Source organism: Capra hircus, unplaced genomic scaffold (genome assembly GCF_001704415.2).
Source record: "Capra hircus breed San Clemente unplaced genomic scaffold, ASM170441v1, whole genome shotgun sequence".
In the NCBI taxonomy this organism is placed as follows: domain Eukaryota; kingdom Metazoa; phylum Chordata; class Mammalia; order Artiodactyla; family Bovidae; genus Capra; species Capra hircus.
The window spans coordinates 5,387-26,286 of record NW_017189848.1 but is presented as its reverse complement, the minus strand read 5'-3'; the positions used below and the strand labels follow the sequence as shown (position 1 = coordinate 26,286).

The window sequence follows — 20,900 nt, the reverse complement described above, 5'->3', positions numbered from 1 at the left end:
ATAAATGAGTATGTAAATTGGTAACAACTACTGTGGGTTGCCAGGCCCTCCTCCAGGGGACATTCCAATCCAAGGATCAAAAGCCAGGTCTCCCACATTGCAGGGCGGATTCTTTACTGTCTGAGCCACCAGACTCAGAAGCCCTACACTATTGATACTAAGTATAAAATAGATTTTGCTTGGAGAATCCCATAGCCATGGAGCCTGATGGGCTACAATCATAGTGTCACAGAGTCAGACACAACTGAGGTGTCTTAGCATGCATGCACACAGAAATAGATAAATAATAACTTTTTTATAGCACAGGGAACTCTACTCAGTGTTCTGTGGTGACCTAGTTCAAGTTTCAGTTCAGTTTAGTCACTCAGTCGTGTCCGACTGTTTTGCGACCCCATGAATTGGAGCACGCCAGGCCTCCCTGTTCATCACCAACTCCCGGAGTTCACTCAGATACACGTCCATAAAGTCAGTGATGCCATCCAGCCATCTCATCTTCTGTCGTCCCCTTCTCCTCCTGCCCCCAATCCCTCCCAGCATCAGAGTCTTTTCCAATGAGTCAACTCTTTGCATGAGATGGCCAAAGTACTGGAGTTTCAGCTTGAGCATCATTCCTTCCAAAGAACACCCAGGGCTGATCTCCTTCAGAATGGACTGGTTGGATCTCCTTGCAGTCCAAGGGACTCTCAAGAGTCTTCTCCAACATCACAATTCAAAAGCATCAATTCTTTGGCACTCAGCCTTCTTCACAGTCCAACTCACATCCATACATGACCATAGGAAAAACCATAGCCTTGACTAGACAGACCTTAGTTGGCAAAGTAATGTCTCTGCTTTTGAATATACTATCTAGGTTGGTCATAATTTTTCTTCCAAGGAGTAAGCGTCTTTTAATTTCATGGCTGCAATCACCATCTGCAGTGATTTTGGAGCCCCAAAAAATAAAGTCTGACACTGTTTCCACTGTTTCCTCATCTATTTCCCATGAAGTGATGGGACCGGATGCCATGATTTTTGTTTTCTGAATGTTGAGCTTTAAGCCAACTTTTTAACTGTCTTCTTTTACTTTCATCAAGAGGCTTTTTAGTTCCTCTTCACTTTCTGCCATAAGGGTGGTGTCATCTGCATATCTGAGGTTATTGATATTTCTCCCGGCAATCTTCATTCCAGCTTGTGTTTCTTCCAGCCCAGCGTTTCTCATGATGTCCTCTGCATAGAAGTTAAATAAGCAGGGTGACAGTATACAGCCTTGACGTACTCCTTTTCCTATTTGGAACCAGTCTGTTGTTCCATGTCTAGTTCTAACTGTTGCTTCCTGGCCTTCATACAGATTTCTCAAGAGGCAGGTCAGGTGGTCTGGTATTCCCATCTCTTTCAGAATTTTCCACAAATAGGAAGTAAATCCAAGAAAGAGGGGATATATGTTTTTTGTGTGTGTATATATATAAATAGATAGATATAATTGTTGTTGTTTAGTCGCTGAGTTGTGTCTGACTCTTTTGTGACCTCATGGACTGCCATGCTCCTTTATCCATAGGAATTCTTAGGCAAGAATACTGGAGTGGATTGCCATTTTTTTCTCCAAAGGCTCTTCCCAACCCAGGGATGGAACCCCAGTCTCCTGTTTGGCAGGCAGATTCTTTACCACTGAGTCACTTGGGAAGCCCATATGTATATGTATAACTTTCTCAATTTGCTGTACAGCAGAAGCTACCATAACATTGTAAAGCAATTATAGTCAAATAAAAATTAATACAATTGAATAAAATAAATTCTCTGTCAGGTAACTTTAAGAGCCAAATACCCTGGGAAATTTTTTAATGTTTCTTCTTGCTCTGGTTTTCCATGAGATTGCTTTTATATCAGTATTATTACAACCACAAACATTGTAGATAAATAATTGCACAACTCCTTCAGAAACGCTTTTGTTTTGCTTCTTCTATTTAGGGGTATATTAAGGATAGAGAAACTTATTTACCTCATTCTTAGGGCAAAGCTTGGCTTAAAACAGGAATCGTGCCATTGTCAGGACCAGGGCTATTCCTGGAGAAAGGGAGCACTAAGATTATGGTAACTTTACCAGTAAGTTCCAGCTTTCATCTCAGCTCCATTACTAGGTCACTTTTTTTTTTTCTTTTGAACTTTTTACTTTGTATTAGTGTATAGCCGATTAACAATGTTGTTATAGTTTCAGGTGAACAGCCAAGGACTCGGCCATACATATACATGGATCCATTTCCCCCCAGACTTTCCTCCTCTCCTAAAAGTTATTTAATTTAACTGACTTTCCTGTTCTTTAACCCTCCCAACCTTCTAATCATTACTGTTTCTTCAGGAAACCAGACCCAAGTGCTACCCCAGTGCCACCACTTTGTGTCTGAACCAGCAGGATCTGTGGCCTCAGAGGAGAGCACCCCATACTGCTCAGGTGAGGGTCCCACGGGACAGAAGACCCTTCTCATTCCCCAGGTCACCGCCCCATTGTCCCATTTCTCTCTCCTCAGACAGCAGACAGATCCGCCTGGTGGACGGGGGCGGTCTCTGCGCCGGGAGAGTGGAGATCCTTGACCAGGGCTCCTGGGGCACCATCTGTGATGATGGCTGGGACCTGGATGATGCCCGCGTGGTGTGCAGGCAGCTGGGCTGTGGAGAAGCCCTTAATGCCACGAGGTCTGCTCACTTTGGGGCAGGATCAGGGCCCATCTGGCTGGACGACATGAACTGTGCTGGAAATGAGTCCCAGGTGTGGATGTGCCCTTCCCGGGGCTGGGGGCAGCACGACTGCAGACACAAGGAGGACGCGGGGGTCATCTGCTCAGGTCAGCACTCCACACTGTCCACAGGCTGGGGGAGGGGTGGGACCCTGGAGGACGGGGATCTGAGCCCTGAGAGATAGATGCTGAAAGGACCAGAGAAGGAGGCTTCCTCCCGTGGAGCCTGTCTTTCCAGCAGAGGGGAAGACAAGGTGCTTTCACAGCCTCCTGCAGCAGCTGAGATTCTGGTCCTTTCTTCTCAGTAGTGTTTCCTGGCAGAGCCTTTTCTCACAGTTTTTTTTTTTGAAATCAGGGCTCAGCCTTCTGGTACATAGAGTAGAGAAGTCTTAAAGCCACTGTGCTAGTTTTTGTTTGTTCTATAACAAATTGCTACATTGTTAGTGGTTTAAAACAACATATTTATTTCCTTACACTTCTCTAGCTTAGATGTCCAGCAGGGATCTCGCTGGACTGTGATAAAAGTTTCAGTAGGGCCACGTCACTTCTGAGCCTCTGGGAAAGAATCTGTTTCTTGTCTTTTCAAGCTTCTAGAAGCTGAATGCCTTCCTTCACTCATAACCCCCTTCTGTTCATCATCAGACCAGCAACGCTCCACCTCTCTGACCATTATCCATATTCACATCTCCCTCTAACCAGAATGAGGAAAAGGATTCCCCTTTAAAGGATAGTGAGTCTAAGAATGTGATTAGACTGTGCTCAGGTGGTTAATCCGCCATATTTCAGGTGACTCTTACCATCCCAAGGACCATACCTTAATCACATATGTAAAGTCCCTTTTGCTGGATAAGGAAACACAGACACAACCTCCATGTGGACATTTGTGGGTCCCTTATTCTATCTGCCTCCACACTGTCCCCATCACATCCCTTTCATACACTCTCTTAGATGTTTTGTCAGGAAGCAGGAGTCAGCTCCCTCTCCCTGCAGGTGTCCAGGTTGGTCTTCCTCTGAGTTCATATCCACTACATTACGGTGGTAGAAATATTTAGAAAGACAGTCACAAATGGACAAAGTCAGGTGAAAAGGAGACAAGTTTCACTCTGGTCATCTAATGAATTTACTTCCTCAGCTGGGTCACAGATGAATGTTCACAATTTTGGGGAGAGAGGAAGACCCAGAGCACTGAGTGGGGTGCTCACTATGTCCTGTCTCCTCCTTTTCGATCTCAGAGTTCCTGGCCCTCAGGATGGTGAGCGAGGACCAGCAGTGTGCTGGGTGGCTGGAAGTTTTCTACAACGGGACCTGGGGGAGTGTCTGCCGCAGCCCCATGGACGATGTCACCGTGTCCATCATCTGCAGTCAGCTTGGCTGTGGGGACAGCGGAAGTCTCAACACCTCTGTTGGTCTCAGGGAAGGTTCTAGACCCCGGTGGGTAGATTTAATTCAGTGTCGGAAAACTGATACCTCTCTCTGGCAGTGTCCTTCTGGCCCATGGAAATACAGTTCATGCTCTCCAAAGGAGGAAGCCTACATCTCATGTGCAGGTGACTTATGTCTGTTTCTGTGTCTTTCCCAACTCTGTAGGAAGTTATTAGTGAGATTTGATATTTTAAAATCTAAGTGATGGGTTTAAGTTGAGTTTATAAAATGAAGTTTGGATGGAGCTCATTTTATCGACATGTTCCAAAATTGCTTACTTAAAATTTTAATTGATATAATTAATACAACATTATATTTTTTGCTGTGTACAACATAATGCTTATATGTTTGTGTGTATTGATAAATGATCACTACAGTAAGTTAGTTATGTCTCTATATATGGGTCCATATATATAGATCCATATATACGGATCCATATATATAGTTAAATATTTTTCTTACATGGTGAGAATGTTTAAGATGTATTTTCTTGCCATCTTTCAAATAGACAATACAGTATTCACTATAGTCACCATGCTGTATGTTGTATCTCTTCATCTATTAATTTTATAGTTCAAATTTATACCTTGTGATTACCTTTGCCTGCACCAAATCCCCCACCTCTGGCAGCCACCAATGACTCGGCATCTCTGAACTTGCTTTTTGTTTTAATATTACACATATAAATGAGATTACATGGTATTTTTCTTTCTCTGTCTGATTTGTTTCACTCAACATAATGCCCTCAAGGTCCATCCATGTTGTTGCAAGATTTTCTTCTTTTTTATGGGTGGATGTAAGTCTATATTATGTTTTCTTTATCCATTCATCAGTGAAGACTTACATTGTTTGACTCATATATATTGCTATAAAATACTAAAAGGTAATACTGTTAAAGTGCTGCAGTCAATACGTCAGCAAATTTGGAAGATTCATCAGTGGCCACAGGACTAGAGAAGGTCAGTTTTTATTTCAGTCAAAGAAGGGCAATGCCAATGAATGGTCAAACTACCTCACAATTGTGCTCATTTCACATGCTAGCAAGGTTATGCTCAAAGTCTTTCAGGTTAGGCTTCAGCAGTAAGTGAAGTGAGAACTTCTGAGATGTACAAGCTGGGTTTAGAAAAGGCAGAGAAACTAGAGATCAAATTGCCAACACTTGTTGGATCATAGAGTAAGCCAGAGAATTCCAGAGAAACATCTGCTCCATTGACTACATAAAGCCTTTGACCATTTGGATCACAATGAACTGTGAAAAATTCTTGAAGAGGTGAGAATACCAGAGCACCTTACCTGCCTCCTGAGAAACCTGTATGGAGAAACAACCGACTAGTTCTACATTGGGAAAAGAGTTCGTCAAGGCTATATATTGTCACCCTGTTTATTTAACTTATATGCAGAGACCATCATAGGAAATGCCAGGCGGGATGAATCACAAGCTGGAATCAAGATTACTGTGAGAAATATCAACAACTTCAGATACACAGATGCTACCACTCTAATGGCAGAAAGCAAAGAGGAACTAAAGAGCCTCTCATTGAGGATGAAAGAGGAGAGTGAAAAAGCTGGCTTACATCTCAACATTCAACATTCTAAAAACTAAGATCATTAGCACTTTGTGGCAAATGAAAGGGGAGAAAGTGGAAACAGTGACAGATTTTATTTTCTTGGACTCCCAAATCACTGCTGACGGTGACTGCAGCCATGAGATTAAAAGAGGTTTGCTCCTCTGTAACAAACCTAGACAGGGTATTAAAAAGAGACATCACTTTGCTGACAAAGTTCCATATGGTCAAAGCTATATTTTTTCTAGTAGTCATCTCTAGACGTGAGAGCCAGGTTATAGAAGAAGCTAGAAAGAGTTGATTCTTTTGAATTGTCGTGCTTAGATGCCACAGTTCCATTGCGAGTCCTTTGGGCAGAAAGGAGATCAAACCAATCAATCCTAAAGGAAATCAACCCTGAATATTCATTGGAAGGACTGGTGCTGAAGCTGAAGCTCCAATGCTTTGGCCACCTGATGAAAAGAGCTGACTCATTGGAAAAGACCCTGATGCTGGGAAATATTGAAGGCAAAAGAAGAAGGGGGCCACAGAGGATGAGATAGATAGCATCACCAGTTCAGTGGACATGAATTTGAGGAAACTTTGGGAGTTAGTGAAGGACAGAGGAGCCTGGCATGCTCCATGTCCATGGGGTTGCAAACATCAGACACAACCTAGCAACTGAACATATGTTGCTGCAGTGAACATTGGGTTTTCAAGTTAGTGTTTTTGTTGCCTTCAGATAAATACTCCAAAGTGAAATTCCTAAATCATATGGCAGTTCTATTTTTAATTTTTGATGCACCTCAATGCTGTTTCCATAGGGGCTGCCTCAACTTACATTCCCTCTAACTGTGCGAAAGCTCTCCAGTCTCTTCACATTCTTCTCAACTCCTGTTATTTCTTCTTTTGGATAAAAGCCTTTCTAGAGGATCTGAGGTGATATCTCATTGTGGTTTTGATTTGTATTTTCTGATGATTAATAGGGTTGAGCACGTTTTCCTGTACCTATTGGCAAGTTGTATGTATTAAAAAAAAAAAATGTCTGTTCAGGTTCTCTTCCCATTAAAAAAAATCAGATTGTTTGTTTTTTGCTACTGAGTTGTATGAGTTTTTTGTGTATTTTGGATAATAATCCTTACCAGAAATATAATATGCAAATATTTTCTCCAATTCCATAGGTTTCTTTTTCACTTTGTTGATGGTTTTCTTAATTGGGCAGAAGCTTTTTAGCTTTATGTCATCACAACTACTTGTTTTTACTTTTGTTCCCTTTGCTTTTGGTGTCAAATCCAAATGGTCATCACAAAGACTGGTGTCAAGGATTTTATTTTCTGTTTTTTTCCTGTAGAAATTTTATGGCCTCAGGACTTGTGATCAAGTCTTTAATCTATTTTGAGTTAATTTTTGTGAATGGTGTAAGATAGTGGTCCAGTTTCATTTTTCGCATATGGCTGTCCAGTTTTCCCAATGCCATTTACTGAAAAAACTGTCCTTTTCCCACTGTATATTCTTGGCTTCTTTGCCAAAAGTTAAGTGACCATAGAAATGTGGGTTTATTTATGGACTCTCTATTCTGTTCCATTGATCTCTGTGTTCATTTTTATACCAATGACATACTGTTTTGATTAATATAGCTTTGTAATATAGTTTGAAATCAGGAAGCATGACACCTCTAACTTTGTTATTCATTCTCAAGATTGCTTTGGTATTGAGCGTCTTTTGTGGTTCCATGCAAATTTTAGGATTGTTTCTTCTGTATCTGTGAAAATTTCCATTGGAATTTTGGTAAGGATTGCAGTGAATCCGTAGATTATTTTGGGTAGTATGGGCATGTTAATAATATTAGATCTTCCAATCCACGAGCACAGAATATCTTTCCATTTATTTGAGTCATCTTCAGTGTCTTTCATCAATGTGTTTATAGTTTTCAGTGTACAGGTCTTTCACCTCCTTGATTAACTTTATTCCTAGGTATATTATTCATTTTCATGCAAATGTAAATAGAATTGTTTTCTCAGTTTCTCTTATAGCGGTTTGTTGTTAGTGTAAAGAAATGCATATGATTTTTGTGTACAGATTTTTCATTCTACAACTTTACTGAGTGTATTCGTTCTCATATTTTTGCTGAAGTCTTCAGTGTTTTCTACATATAATATCATGTAAGGGGGTTTCTTTCCTCATGACTCTGATAGTAGAGAATCTGTCTGCAATGCAAGAGACCTGGGTTCAGTCCCTGGGTCAGGAAGATCCCCTGGAGGAAGGAATGGCAACCCACTCCAATATTCTTGCCTGGAGAATCCCAATGGACAGAGGAGCCTGGCAGGCTGCAGTCCTTGGTGTTGTAAAGAGTCAGACACGACTGAGTGACTAACACTTTCAGTTTTCAATCTGCAGATAGTGTCAATTTTGCCTCTTCATTTCAGATTTGGATATCCTGATTTTCTTTTTATTGCCTGATGGATCTGGATGGGACTACCAAAACTAAGTTGAATAAAAGTGGTGAGAGTAGACATTTTTGTCTTGTGTCTGATTTCAGAGGAAAAGCTTTCAGTTTTTTACAGTCAAGTATGATGTTAGCTGTGTACTTTTCATATGGCCTTAATTATGTTGAGATGCAATCCTTCTATACCTACTTTGTAAAAGAATTTTTACTGTAAGTGGATGTTGAATTTGTCAAACACTTTTTCTGCATCCTTGGAGGATATGATTTTTACTTTCATTGTATTTATTTGGTGTATCACATTGATTAATTTGTGAATGTTGAACTATCCTTGTATCCTTGGAACAAATATCACTTGATCATCACGGTCCACTGGAAAAGGGAATGGCAAGTCACTTCAGTATTCTTGCCTTGAGAACCCCATGAACAGTATGAAAAGGCAAAATGATAGGATACCAAAAGAGGAAATCCCCAGGTCATTAGGTGCCCAATATGCTACTGGAGATCAGTTGAGAAATAACTCCAGAAAGAAGGAAGGGATGGAGCCTAAGCAAAAACAATAGCCAGTTGTGGCTGTGACTGGTGATAGAAGCAAGATCCAATGCTGTAAAGAGCAATATTGCATAGGAACCTGGAATGTCGGGTCCATGAATCAAGGCGAATTGGAAGGGGTCAAACAAGAGATGGCAAGGGTGAACATTGACATTCTAGGAATCAGTGAACTAAAATGGACTGGAATGGGTGAATTTAACTCAGATGACCATTATATCTACTACTGCGGGCAGGAATCCCTCAGAAGTAATGAAGTAGCCATCCTGGTCAACAGAAGAGTCTGAAATGCAGTACTTGGATGCAATCTCAAAAATGACAGAATGATCTCTGTTCATCTCCAAGGCAAACCATTCAATATCACAGTTATCCAAGTCTATGCTCCAACCAGTAATGCTGAAGGAGCTGAAGTTGAACGGTTTTATGAAGACCTACAAGACCTTTTAGAACTAACACCCCAAAAAAGATGTCCCTTTCATTATAGGGGACTGGAATGCAAAAGTAGGAAGTCAAGAAACACCTGGAGTAATAGGCAAATTTGGCCTTGGAATATAGAATGAAGCAGGGGAAAGAATAATAGAGTTTTGCCAAGAAAATGCACTGGTCATAGGAAACACCCTCTTCCAACAACACAAGAGAAGACTCTACACATGGACATCACCAGATGGTCAACACCAAAATCAGATTGATTATATTCTTTGCAGCAAAAGATGGAGAAGCTCTATACAGTCAACAAAAACAAGACCAGGAGCTGACTGTGGCTCAGATCATGAACTCCTTATTACCAAATTCAGACTGAAATTGAAGACAGCAGGAAAAACTGCTAGACCATTCAGGAATGACCTAAATCAAATCCCTTATGATTATCCAGTGGAAGTGAGAAATAGATTTAAGGGGCTAGATCTGATAGATAGAGTGCCTGATGAACTATGGACGGAGGTTTGTGACATTGTATAGGAGACAGGGATCAAGACCATCCCCATGGAAAAGAAATGCAAAAAAGCAAAGTAGCTGTCCGGGAAGGCCTTGCAAATAGAAGTGAAAAGAAGAGAGGCGAAAAGCAAAGGAGAAAAGGAAGGATGTAAGCATCTGAATGCAGAGTTCCAAAGAATAGCAAGAAGAGATAACAAAGCCTTCCTCAGCGACCAATGCAAAGAAATAGAGGAAAACAACAGAATGGGAAAGACTAGAGATCTCTTCAAGAAAATCAGAGACACCAAGGGAACATTTCATGCAAAGATGGGCTCGAAAAAGGACAGAAATGGTCTGGACCTAACAGAAGCAGAAGATATTAAGAAGAGGTGGCAAGAATACACAGAAGAACTGTACAAAAAAGACCTTCACGACCCAGATAATCATGATGATGTGATCACTAATCTAGAGCCAGAGATCTTGGAAAATGAAGTCAAGTGGGCCTTAGAAAGCATCACTATGAATAAAGCAAGTGGAGATGATGGAATTCCAGTTGAGCTGTTTCAAATCCTGAAAGATGATGTTGTGAAAGTGCTGCACTCAATATGCCAGCAAATTTGGACAACTCAGCAGTGGCCACAGGACTGGAAAAGGTCAGTTTTCATTCCAATCCCAAAGAAAGGCAATGCCAAAGAATGTTCAAACTACCACACAATTGCACTCATCTCACATGCTAGTTAAAGTAATGCTCAAAATTCTCCAAGCCAGGCTTCAGCAATACGTGAACCATGAATTCCCTGATGTTCAAGCTGGTTTCAGAAAAGGCAGAGGAACCAGACATCAAATTGCCAACATCTGCTGGATCATGGAGAAAGCAAGAGAGTTCCAGAAAAACATCTATTTCTGCTTTTTTATGCCAAAGCCTTTGACTGTGTGGATCACAATCAACTGTGGAAAATTCTGAAAGAGATGGGAATACCAGACCACCTAACCAGCCTCCTGAGAAACCTGTATGCAGGTCAGAAAGCAACAGTTAGAACTGGACATGAAACAACAGACTGGTTCCAAATAGGAAAAGGACTACGTCAAGGCTGTATATTGTCACCCTGCTTATATAACATCTATGCAGAGTACATCATGAGAAACGCTGGACTGGAAGAAATACAAGCTGGAATCAAGATTGCCGGGAGAAATATCAATCACCTCAGACATGCAGATGACACCATCCTTGTGGCAGAAAGTGAAGAGGAGCTAAAAAGCCTCTTGATGAAAATAAAAGAGGAGAGCGAAAAAGTTGGCTTAAAGCTCAACATTCAGAAAACAAAGATCATGGCATCTGGTCCCATCACTCCATGGCAAATAGAAGGGGAAACAGTGGAAACAGTGTCAGATTTTATGTTTTCGGGCTCCAAAATCACTGCAGATGGTGATTGCAGCCATGAAATTAAAAGACGCTTACTCCTTGGGAGAAAAGATATGACCAACCTAGATAGTATATTCAAAAGCAGAGACATTACTTTGCCAACAAAGGTCCGTCTAGTCAAGGCTATGGTTTTTCCTGTGGTCATGTATGGATGTGAGAGCTGGACTGTGAAGAAGGCTGAGTGCCAAAGAATTGATGCTTTTGAACTGTGGTGTTGGAGAAGACTCTTGAGAGTCCCTTGGACTGCAAGGAGATCCAACCAGTCCATTCTGAAGGAGATCAGCCCTGGGATTTCTTTGGAAGGAATAATGCTGAAGCTGAAACTCCAGTACTTTGGCAACCTCATGAGAAGAGTTGACTCACTGGAAAAGACTCTGATGCTGGGAGGGATTGGGGGCAGGAGGAGAAGGGGACGACCCAGGATGAAATGGCTGGATGGCATCAAGGACTCGATGGATGTGAGTCTGAGTGAACTCCAGGAGATGCTGATGAACAGGGAGGCCTGGCGTGCTGCGATTCATGGGGTCACAGAGTCGAACACGACTGAGTGACTGAATTGAACTGATCGTGTATGATTCTTTTAGTGTATTTTCAAATTCAGTTTTCTAGTGTTTTGTGGACGATTTTTGCGCCTGTATTTATCAGAGTATTATCCCGTAATTTTCTTTTCTCATGGTGTCCTTATCTGGCTTTGGTATCAGACTAATGTTGGCTTCAGAAAATGAATTTGGAAGTGTTCTTTTCTTCTTTTTTTGGAAGAATTTGAGAAGATTCCCCCACTAAATACTGCTACATTGGGAATTGAAATTTCAGCAATAAACTTTTTTTTAAGCAATAAATTTTGAATAAAATAAATAAATGCTGGCAAGGGTGACAAATAGTCAAACCCTAACACCTTATTCCTTCACATTTCTCTCTCTGTTTCTCTTTCTCCTTCCCTCCCCCTCCACATATACACACACACACACACACACCCCATTTTACACCTTGAATGGTATGCTGGATGTTGCCTGAAACCCATAGCTAAAAGAATGTGGGATCAGATATTTCAAAAGCAGAGGCTCAGTCCGTTCCTTGCCTCTCTTTGCTCATCTCTTTGTCTTTTTCATTTGAAGGCCAAAGAGGCATTAAACTATGAGACCTTTTATTGATGGTGTTTTTCCTATAATTAAACCCTGTAAATTGAGAAGTGGTAAAGTCTTTGACCATGAAAATGAGCAACCTGCTCACAGAGGTCCTGCCATCGTTTCCTCAGAGGTTCTCTGCATAGAGTGGGTAGGAGGTTTGATAGGATGATCTGGAAAGAATTTATAAATGTTGATACTTTATGACAGGTACTATTTACCCTTCTGTTTTTTAAATTTATATTTATTTCTGTCAGCTTCCATTCTTTTATATATATTTTCAGTCTTTTGTTTATTATTTCTGCATCTTCTCAATACAAATTTTTTCTCAGTAGGCTTTTTTTCACTATTGCAAAAATTTCTGGCTTACTCAGTGTGTACATATATGTGTCCATATATCTTCTCAGAATTCTACTAAGTCTTTCCTGTATATTTCCTTTTTAAGAGATTCCTAACCAACACTATGGGCTTTTCTGGTGGCTCAGACAGCAAAGAAACTGCCTGCAGTGTGGGAGACCTGGGCTTGATCCCTGGGTAGGGAAGATCCAGTGGAGAAGTGAATAGCAATCCACTCCAGTATGTTTGCCTGGAAAATCCTATGGACAGAGGAGCCTGGTGGGCTGCAGTCCATAGGGTCACAAAGAGCTGGACATGGCTGAGTGACTAACACACACACACATAACCAACATTACATTGTGGAGCAATTATCTTCCAATTAAAAATAAGTTTGGAAAAGAGGGTTCCTTTTACAACAGTAGTCTTCACTTGCCCACTGTCACATTGAATAATAGATAAGAGTAGTTTATAATCTATCTAATAATTTTCCATTAAAATTATGTACATGAGATTTTGAATATAAATTGACTCTGTGCTTCTGGACTGATTATTTTTAATGTGAACTATTATCATAGACTGTTACCATTAGTTTATATATGGATTACTATTTCATTAGTATGAATTTCAAAAAAAATTTTATTTCGCTGAATTTTATTTGTCCATTCATTTAATGAATATTTATCAAGCCTCTATCTAGGTATTTAGAAATGGTTTTCCATAGATATTGTTGAATGAGTGCATACAATGTGCAGGCACTGTCCTAATAGCAGAAACAAGGCATATATAAGATATACAAAGTCCTTCTTCTAATGGACCTTTCTCTCAGAGGAGTGTGTGTACATTTGTAGATGTCTGTGTTTATATTTGCTGTGGGGTGTGAAGGCTGATAAACAAGTAAATATTTAAAGTAATTTCAGCTGGTGATCAGATGCAGTGAATGTTTCAGCCCAGGAGATAAAGAGCCTGTGTTTTCATGTGTCATTTGTACTGTCCCAAGGGCCTTAGATACTCTTATTTGGGGACAAGACCACCCCCAGCTATTCCTGATCCACTGTTTCCCTGTTGTTTGCAGGAAGAAGAGCCAAGAGCTGTCCAGCTGCTGCCCCCTGCACAGGTACATCAGCCCCGCCCCCTCCCCTGTGGCTCCCAGGGGCTCCTTCCTCCCACCAGGGCAGTCACAGGAGGGGCTGCTGCCTTTTCAGACAGAGAGAAGCTCCGACTCAGGGGAGGAGACAGCGAGTGCTCAGGGCGGGTGGAGGTCTGGCACAGCGGCTCCTGGGGAACCGTGTGTGATGACTCCTGGAGCCTGGCAGAGGCCGAGGTGGTGTGTCAGCAGCTGGGCTGTGGCCAGGCCCTGGAAGCCGTGCGGGCCGCGACATTTGGCCCTGGAAATGGGAGCATCTGGCTGGATGGGGTGCAGTGCAGGGGCCGGGAATCCTCCCTGTGGGACTGTGCTGCAGAGCCCTGGGGGCAGAACGATTGCAAACACGAGGAGGATGCTGGTGTGAGGTGCTCTGGTGAGTGAGGGGCTCGGGGTCCACCCTGGGTGAGCTGGGGCAGTGCAGGGGCAGTGGGCTGGGCCAGGCGTTGTGGGGAGTTTGTATTCAGACATCCCGGGTGCTGGGGCTCTGATCTAGGATGAGGGAGCTGGGAGGACTGGACACTGATGTTGTGGAGACTGAAGGGTGATTTCAGGTTCAGGAAGGAAAAGGTTTGCCTGTGTTTTGGCCAATTCTTCTTCCCCACACTACTGTTTTTCTCTTTAGGTGTAAGGACAACATTGCCCACGACAACAGCAGGTACTGTGATCCATCCATGGGCAAGGGAGAATACTCAAATACTGGGGACCTGTTCTGTGGGCTTTCTGACAGCTCAGAAGAGGAAAGAGTCTGAGGAGCCGTGGCTCTTGGGAAGCAGCCAGGGCATTACACTGGGGCAATCCCCTGCCTTGATGTCCAGGGTCAAATGTTCTCATGCCCGGGGGCCAAGGAACTCTGGTTCCCATGTTGTAGAATCTAAGGAACTCCCACCTGACCCTGTGTGTTTCTCCTCATTAGTGAGGTGCGGGTCTCAGGACTGTTCGATGCTCTGTCTCCTGAAGCCCAAGGAGAACAAATGAGCTGGGTCCTCAGAGGCTGTCTCGGCAGGGCACCTCCCTGACAATCCCCATCTCTGCCTCGGGGCCCCACTGGCCAGAGTGGAGTTGACTTGTCTCAGGACGAGACCCGGGGGAGCCCTGACACTGTCTGAGGCTGAGACGCCATTGTCCGGAGCTCCTGAAAATGCTGACGCAGGAGATTTCTCTGTGCCCAAGACTATCTCCAGCCCTTTTTCCTGTTCCCCTAGGGACCAGAACAACCTCAAATTCTCTCCCTGGCATCTTCTCCCTGCCTGGGGTCCTCTGCCTCATCCTGGGAGCCCTTCTCTTCATGGTCCTTGTCATCCTGGTGACTCAGCTGCTCAGATGGAGAGCAGAGCGCAGAGGTGGGCTGCAGGGGGACCTGGGGGCCAGGGAGGGTGTGTGGAGGCAGGAGATGGGGCAGGTGTGAGGAGGGGAACCTGGGCCAGGTACTGTTCTGAGTTGCAGACTCCATGTGCTCTGTGCTGAGCTCTAAGGGCTGAGTAGACAGAGGCTCTTAGGACTGGGCTGTGAGCTCTCACGAGTCATGGCCCCTCCTGTGAGACCAGACAGAGCTGGCGCTGAGCTGTGATCAGGGTCAGACGAGGGGAGAATGTGCAGACATGGTGCACGGGGTAGCAGACGATGCTGAGGTCCTGGCGGCCCCCGTGTGAGCGCCAGGGAGGTGAAGGTGGGCTGGCTGGATCGGGGTATCTGGGGAAGCTTCTCTGACCTGCTGGGGGATCTCTCAGCCTTATCTAGCTATGAACATGCTCTTGCTGAAGCTGTGTATGAGGAGCTCGATTACCTTCTGACACAGAAGGAAGGTCTGGGCAGCCCAGGTGAGTGTCTCTGTCTGCCCTCTTGGGATCTCTGGTTGTCACCACCCCCTGGCTGTGCACATCTTCTCAGCATCTGCAGATCCCATGTGTGCCCCAGGCTCATAGAGATGGCTCCTCCAGAGAGGCAGGATGGCCTCTCAGAGCCCCGTGATCTCCCAGCCTCTGTCTACACTGCAGGAGCCAGGCCTGTCCCTTCTCAGCCTTAACACAGGTCGTGGGTGTGGGGAGGGTCATTCTGTGTGTTGTGTGATATTTGTCTCCACATGAGGCTTCCCGTCAGATTTCTCACTGACTAAACTGCCGTATTACACCAGAGATGGTGAGGACAACAGTGACTCCAGATCCGCTCCAGGAAATAGAGATGGACCTGGCTCAGCTGGGCTTTGGGGAGGAGAGTTTCCCTCAGAGGAGATGTAAGGGGAGTGGTTTTCCTCTGATGGACCAGTGGCATCCCTTGTGTCCAGATGGGGTTTATCCTTCTCCTTCTCTGACTATTCTGTAATGTCTCACATTGGGGCTGCTCTCTCTGTGTCCAGAATCACCACAGGCACACAATGTTTTTAAAAAATAACATCTGTAAAGCACAATTTGTCAAAGTCCTTTAGCAATACTCAAGGGTGGAAAAGTTGCTTTGAGATACGTAGTTTACCTCAGAAAATAGTAAGATATGTAAAATCATGTTTTGGCTTATGGACACATCAAAATGAAACATGGTCTTAGAGAAAAAAGTCTTTTGAAACAAGGAGTGACTGGTGCCTCTATTCAGAAACTCAGAAACTCTGGGTCAGAAGGTATCTTATCTATTCCCCAGAACAACCCACTTACTGGGGTTTCATACACTCCCTTGTATGCTCTTGGAACCCCCAGATCAGAGGACTGATGTCCCTACTGAAAATTATGATGATGTTGAAGAAGTACCAGTGCCTGGAACTCCTCCTGCCTCTCAGGGGAGTGAGGAGGAAGTGCTCCCAGAGAAGGACGATGGGGTGAGGTCCTCTCAGACAGGTGAGTGGGGTCAGTTGATCTCCTGAAATCTTTCTATCTGGAAATAGTGAATTTGTGTTCCTCAATGCCCAGCCTCCTTAGAGATTCAAAACATAGGTAATCTCATACATTTGGTAGCATCATCTTGACCAGTGCCATATTTAATGCTGTCAGACTTCTTGTAAGGAGTGAGGAATCACTCTGCTTTTGGCATTCATATCTCCATAATGTGACATAAACTTATCACTTCATATGTGATATACTTTCATGAAGATTTATACAGAATTTCCTGGTGGTCCTGAGGTTAGGATTCTGCACTTTCACTGCTAGGGCCTAGGTTCAACTCTGGTCAAGGAACTAAGATCCGGCAAGCATTGTGTCATGGCCGAAACAGAAACATCAATTAACTGAGCATATTTAAAAGAAAGCTAAGTGCTGAAGAATTTATGCTTTTGAACTGTAGTGTTGGACAAGACTCTTCAGAGACCCTTGGATGGCAAGGAGATCAACCCAGTCAATTTAAAGGAAATCAATCTTGAATATTCATTGGTAGGACTGAGCTGAAGTAGAAGCTCCAATACTTTGGCCAACTGTTGCGAAGAACTGACTCCTTAGAAAAGACCCTGGTGCTGGGAAAGATTGAAGGCAGGAGGAGAAGGAGATGAAGCTGGATGGCATCACTGACTCGATTGATATGAGTTTGAGCAAGCTCTAGGAGTTGGTGATAGACAGGGAAGCCTGATGTGCTGCAGTCCATGGAGTCACAGAGAGTCAGGCATGATTGAGTGACTGAACTGAACTGAACCAAATTCAAAGGTGGAACAAGTGTTTTAATAATATCTTTGCACTGTTGCATACATGAAGGCAAACCATTCAATATCACAGTAATCCAGGTCTATGCCGAATCAGTAATGCTGAAGAAGGTGAAGTTGCCGTTCTATGAAGACTCTCATGACCTTTCAGAACTATCACCTTAAAAAGATGTCTTTTTCATTACAAGGGACTAGAATGCAAAAGTAAGAAGTCAAGAGATACCTGGAGTAACAGCCAAATTTGGCCATGGAGTACAAAATGAGGCAAGGCAAAGGCTAATAGAGTTTTGCCAAGAGAACGCACTGGTCATAACAAACATCCTCTTCCAAGAACACGAGAGAGGACTCTGCATGTGGACATCATCAGATGGTCAGTACCAAAATCAGATTGATTATATTCTTTGCAGCCAAAATGGAGATGCTGTATATAGTCAGCAAAAACAAGACTGGGAGCTGACGGTGGCTCAGATCATGAACTCCTTATTGCCAAATTCAGACTTAAATTGAAGAAAGTAGAGAAACCCATTAGACCATTCAGGTATGACCTAAATCAAATTCCTTATAATTATACAGTAAAAGTGACAAATACATTCAGGGCATTAGGTTGATGGGCAGAGTGCCTGATGAATTATGGATGGAGGTTCATGACATTGTACAGGAGGCAGGGATCAAGACCATCCCTAAGAAAAAGAAATGCAAAAAAGGAAAAATGGCTTCCTCAGAGGCCTCCTCAATCATGAGGAGGCCTTACAAATAGCTGAGAAAAGTGGAGAAGTGAAACCAAAGGAGAAAAGGAAAGATATATCCATTTGAGTATAGAGTTCCAGAGAATAGCAAGGTGAGATAAGAAAGCCTTCGTCACTGATCAGTGCAAGGAAACAGAGGAAAACAATGCAATGGGAAAGACTAGAGATCTCATCAAGAAAATTACAGATACCAAGGGAATATTTCAGGCAAAGATGTGTAAAATAAAGGACAGTAATATTATGTACCTAAAAGAAGCTGAAGATATTAAGAAGAGGAGGCAAGAATACACAGAAGAACTATAAAAAAGAACTTTATGACCCAGATAATCATGAAGGTGTGATGACTCACCTAGAGCCAGATATCCTGGAATGTGAAGTCAAGTGGGCCTTAGGAAGCATTACTATGAACAAAGCTAGTGGAGGTGATGGAATTCCAGTTGAGTTCTTTCAAATCCTAAAAGATGATGCTGTGAACGTGCTGCACTCAATATGCCAGCAAATTTGGAAAACTTAGCAGTGGATATGGGACTGGAAAAAGTCAGTTTTCATTCCAACCCCAAACAAAGGCAATGCCAAAGAATGTTCAAACTACCACACAATTGCACTCTTCTCACACACTAGTAAAGTAATGCTCAAAATTCTCCAAGCCAGGCTTCAGCAATACGTGAACCGCGAACTTCCTGATGTTCAAGCTGGCTTTAGAAAAGGCAGAGGAACCAGAGATCAAATTGCCAAAATTCGCTGGATCATCAAAAAAGCAAGAGAGTTCCAGAGAAACATCTATTTCTGCTTTATTAACTAAGCCAAAGCCTTTGACTGCGTGTATCACACAAACTGATATTTCAGTAGCTGCGAGAAGACACTCATTCTCTAGAAAAGAGTATTTCTCCATCTGAGGGCCTGTGTAGTTTCTGGGGAGGAGATATCTGTGGCTGCACCTGTGATACTATTTGTGGACATTTGGGAACAGGAGTCAAGTCAACTAAGAGCAGACTTGGGTTGTGAGTGACAAATTCAGATTTTTCCTGTTTCCAGTCTCCCTCTTATTGTGAATTTGCATCTATCACCTGCGAAAGGAGAACAATTTAGATTCCTTTTTATGATTCTTACCATTGCTGGGCATCTCATTGGTATTGTGTTGCCTGGAAGCAGGTCTCCCAGAGCTCCTGAGCACAGGTCTCCTGTGATGCAGGATTTCCACATGCACTGAGGCCCAGGAGACCACATGAACTGGATCTGAGAGCATAGCTTGGATCCGTCCTCACTGGAACTCATGTGAAATAGCCTGAGCCTCCCTCCCCATACCTGGGTCCCAGGGATGCTTTGTCATAAGCACTTGCTTGACTGCCTTCCACCAGAGGGTTCTGTCCCATCCTCATGTCTCAGTTCTAATCAAACTTCTCTTTTCTATTTCAGGCTCTTGTCTGAACTTCTCCAGAGAGGCTGCTGATCCTGGGGAAGGAGAAGAGAGCCTCTGGCTGCTCCAGGGGAAGAAAGGGGACGCTGGGTACGATGATGTTGAACTCAGTGCCCTGGGAACATCCCCAGTGACTTTCTCGTGATGCTGTATTAAATATGAGATGAAGCCTCAGATATTCTAATTGCCTGTATTTCAATAGTGTAGTGCTGACCTGTAATTGTGTCATATGAAAATTGCTCAAAATGAAATATTCTGAATAAATTAACTTTTTGCTGTGTTGTTAATTTAGCAAGTTGCATGTCAAATGCTTTTAGAGGATTGGTCCTCAAATGCCATCTTCCTCAAAGGAAATTCAAGATGAGTGAGCTGACCTGCTTTGTCACCTGTCTTAGAGGCTAATAAGGACATGCTCACAAGTGCTCCAGGTCACTTTTATTTAGAAAAGGATGTAAACTTGGTCTACATTCACGCACCCCTTCCTAACAATATGAACTCATGGCGAGGGGGTGGGGGAAGAAAACAGTTCTAAACATCTCCGAGTTTGTAACTTGTTCTTGAACACCAGATTGGGTGTGAGCTTCAAAGTATAAGGTTGGCAGGTGGGAGAGAATGGATACGGCTTTCCTTATCCTGCCTCAATATTCACAGGCCAATTAAAAATCTAACTGTACATAACCACCTCTTCCCTTTCATCTCTCATATTCCTTTAGTGGATACAGACACCTCTTTGCTCGTCTCCCATGTCTATTTGATTATCCAAACCTTCTAAATCCATTCTTTTTTCTCCATCTCTTCCTACTGTTTCTTCAGGATGCTGCTATTTCTTATCTCTCCAAGGATCTCTCTTTCTAAGAGAATTATATCAGTTCCTATACATCTTCAAGTTGATGGAGGACAAATTGGTGCTCACCCACATCCTGTATTCAGGTGGGACAAGAGGGCAAGAAAGTGGAGACCTAGGCAGAGGGGATCCAGAAGAATGGATGTAGATAGAAAGATCAGGAACATTTGGCTATTTATGTTTCAGAGATATGGATGGAGGCATCTGACATGACTGATCTCTTAGAGGAAGAATTTCAGACCAAGGGGCTTCTTTGAAAACATCTATTTTTTCAGATGTTTCAAGAGTGTTTCAAGATTGCTTTAATCTGGTTACTATTGAAAATGTAATTGTGATCCTGCTGTGACTCCTCAGGGTAGAGAGAGCTGTCATGAAGAAGTGGCAAAGTAAAAATTATGTTTATACAGCACTACCCCCGCAACCCCCTTGCACACCCACCCCCCGGCCAATTCCATTGTGGACATGTGGAGAAGCTGCTGAACTAATATAAAACCTGAGAGTGCTGGCCTGGTTCTGAGCTGGACCCACCTAGCTACTTGGTTGATGACTCTGGATGGTTTCTAGGGCTCCAACCTCCACTCACGCTTGCACTCTTCATAGTTCTAGGCTGTGCTTGGGGATGGGAAGATGCCCAGGGCTTCTTCCAGGGCAGCTTACATGGCTATTCACTTGGGA

The 20,900-nt window shown here is 43.1% G+C and overlaps 2 protein-coding genes across 2 annotated transcripts; both read left to right on the top strand.

Annotated features, from left to right (window-relative positions):
• Nucleotides 1-2,332: 2,332 nt before the first annotated feature.
• Nucleotides 2,333-2,893, top strand: LOC108634700 (antigen WC1.1-like; the record flags this gene model as incomplete). Its single annotated transcript, XM_018044797.1, has 1 exon — nt 2,333-2,893. A coding segment is annotated over one exon (561 nt), but the record flags the coding sequence as incomplete, so codon positions are not given.
• Nucleotides 2,894-3,957: 1,064 nt separating this feature from the next.
• LOC102171593 (antigen WC1.1-like) lies at nt 3,958-19,570 on the top strand. Its single transcript, XM_018044795.1, has 7 exons — nt 3,958-4,110; nt 13,534-13,978; nt 14,228-14,260; nt 14,808-14,945; nt 15,333-15,422; nt 16,290-16,427; nt 19,381-19,570. The coding sequence occupies exons 1-7, from the start codon at nt 3,958-3,960 to the stop codon at nt 19,524-19,526; spliced, it is 1,143 nt and encodes a 380-aa protein (XP_017900284.1). The 3' UTR covers nt 19,527-19,570.
• Nucleotides 19,571-20,900: the final 1,330 nt, after the last annotated feature.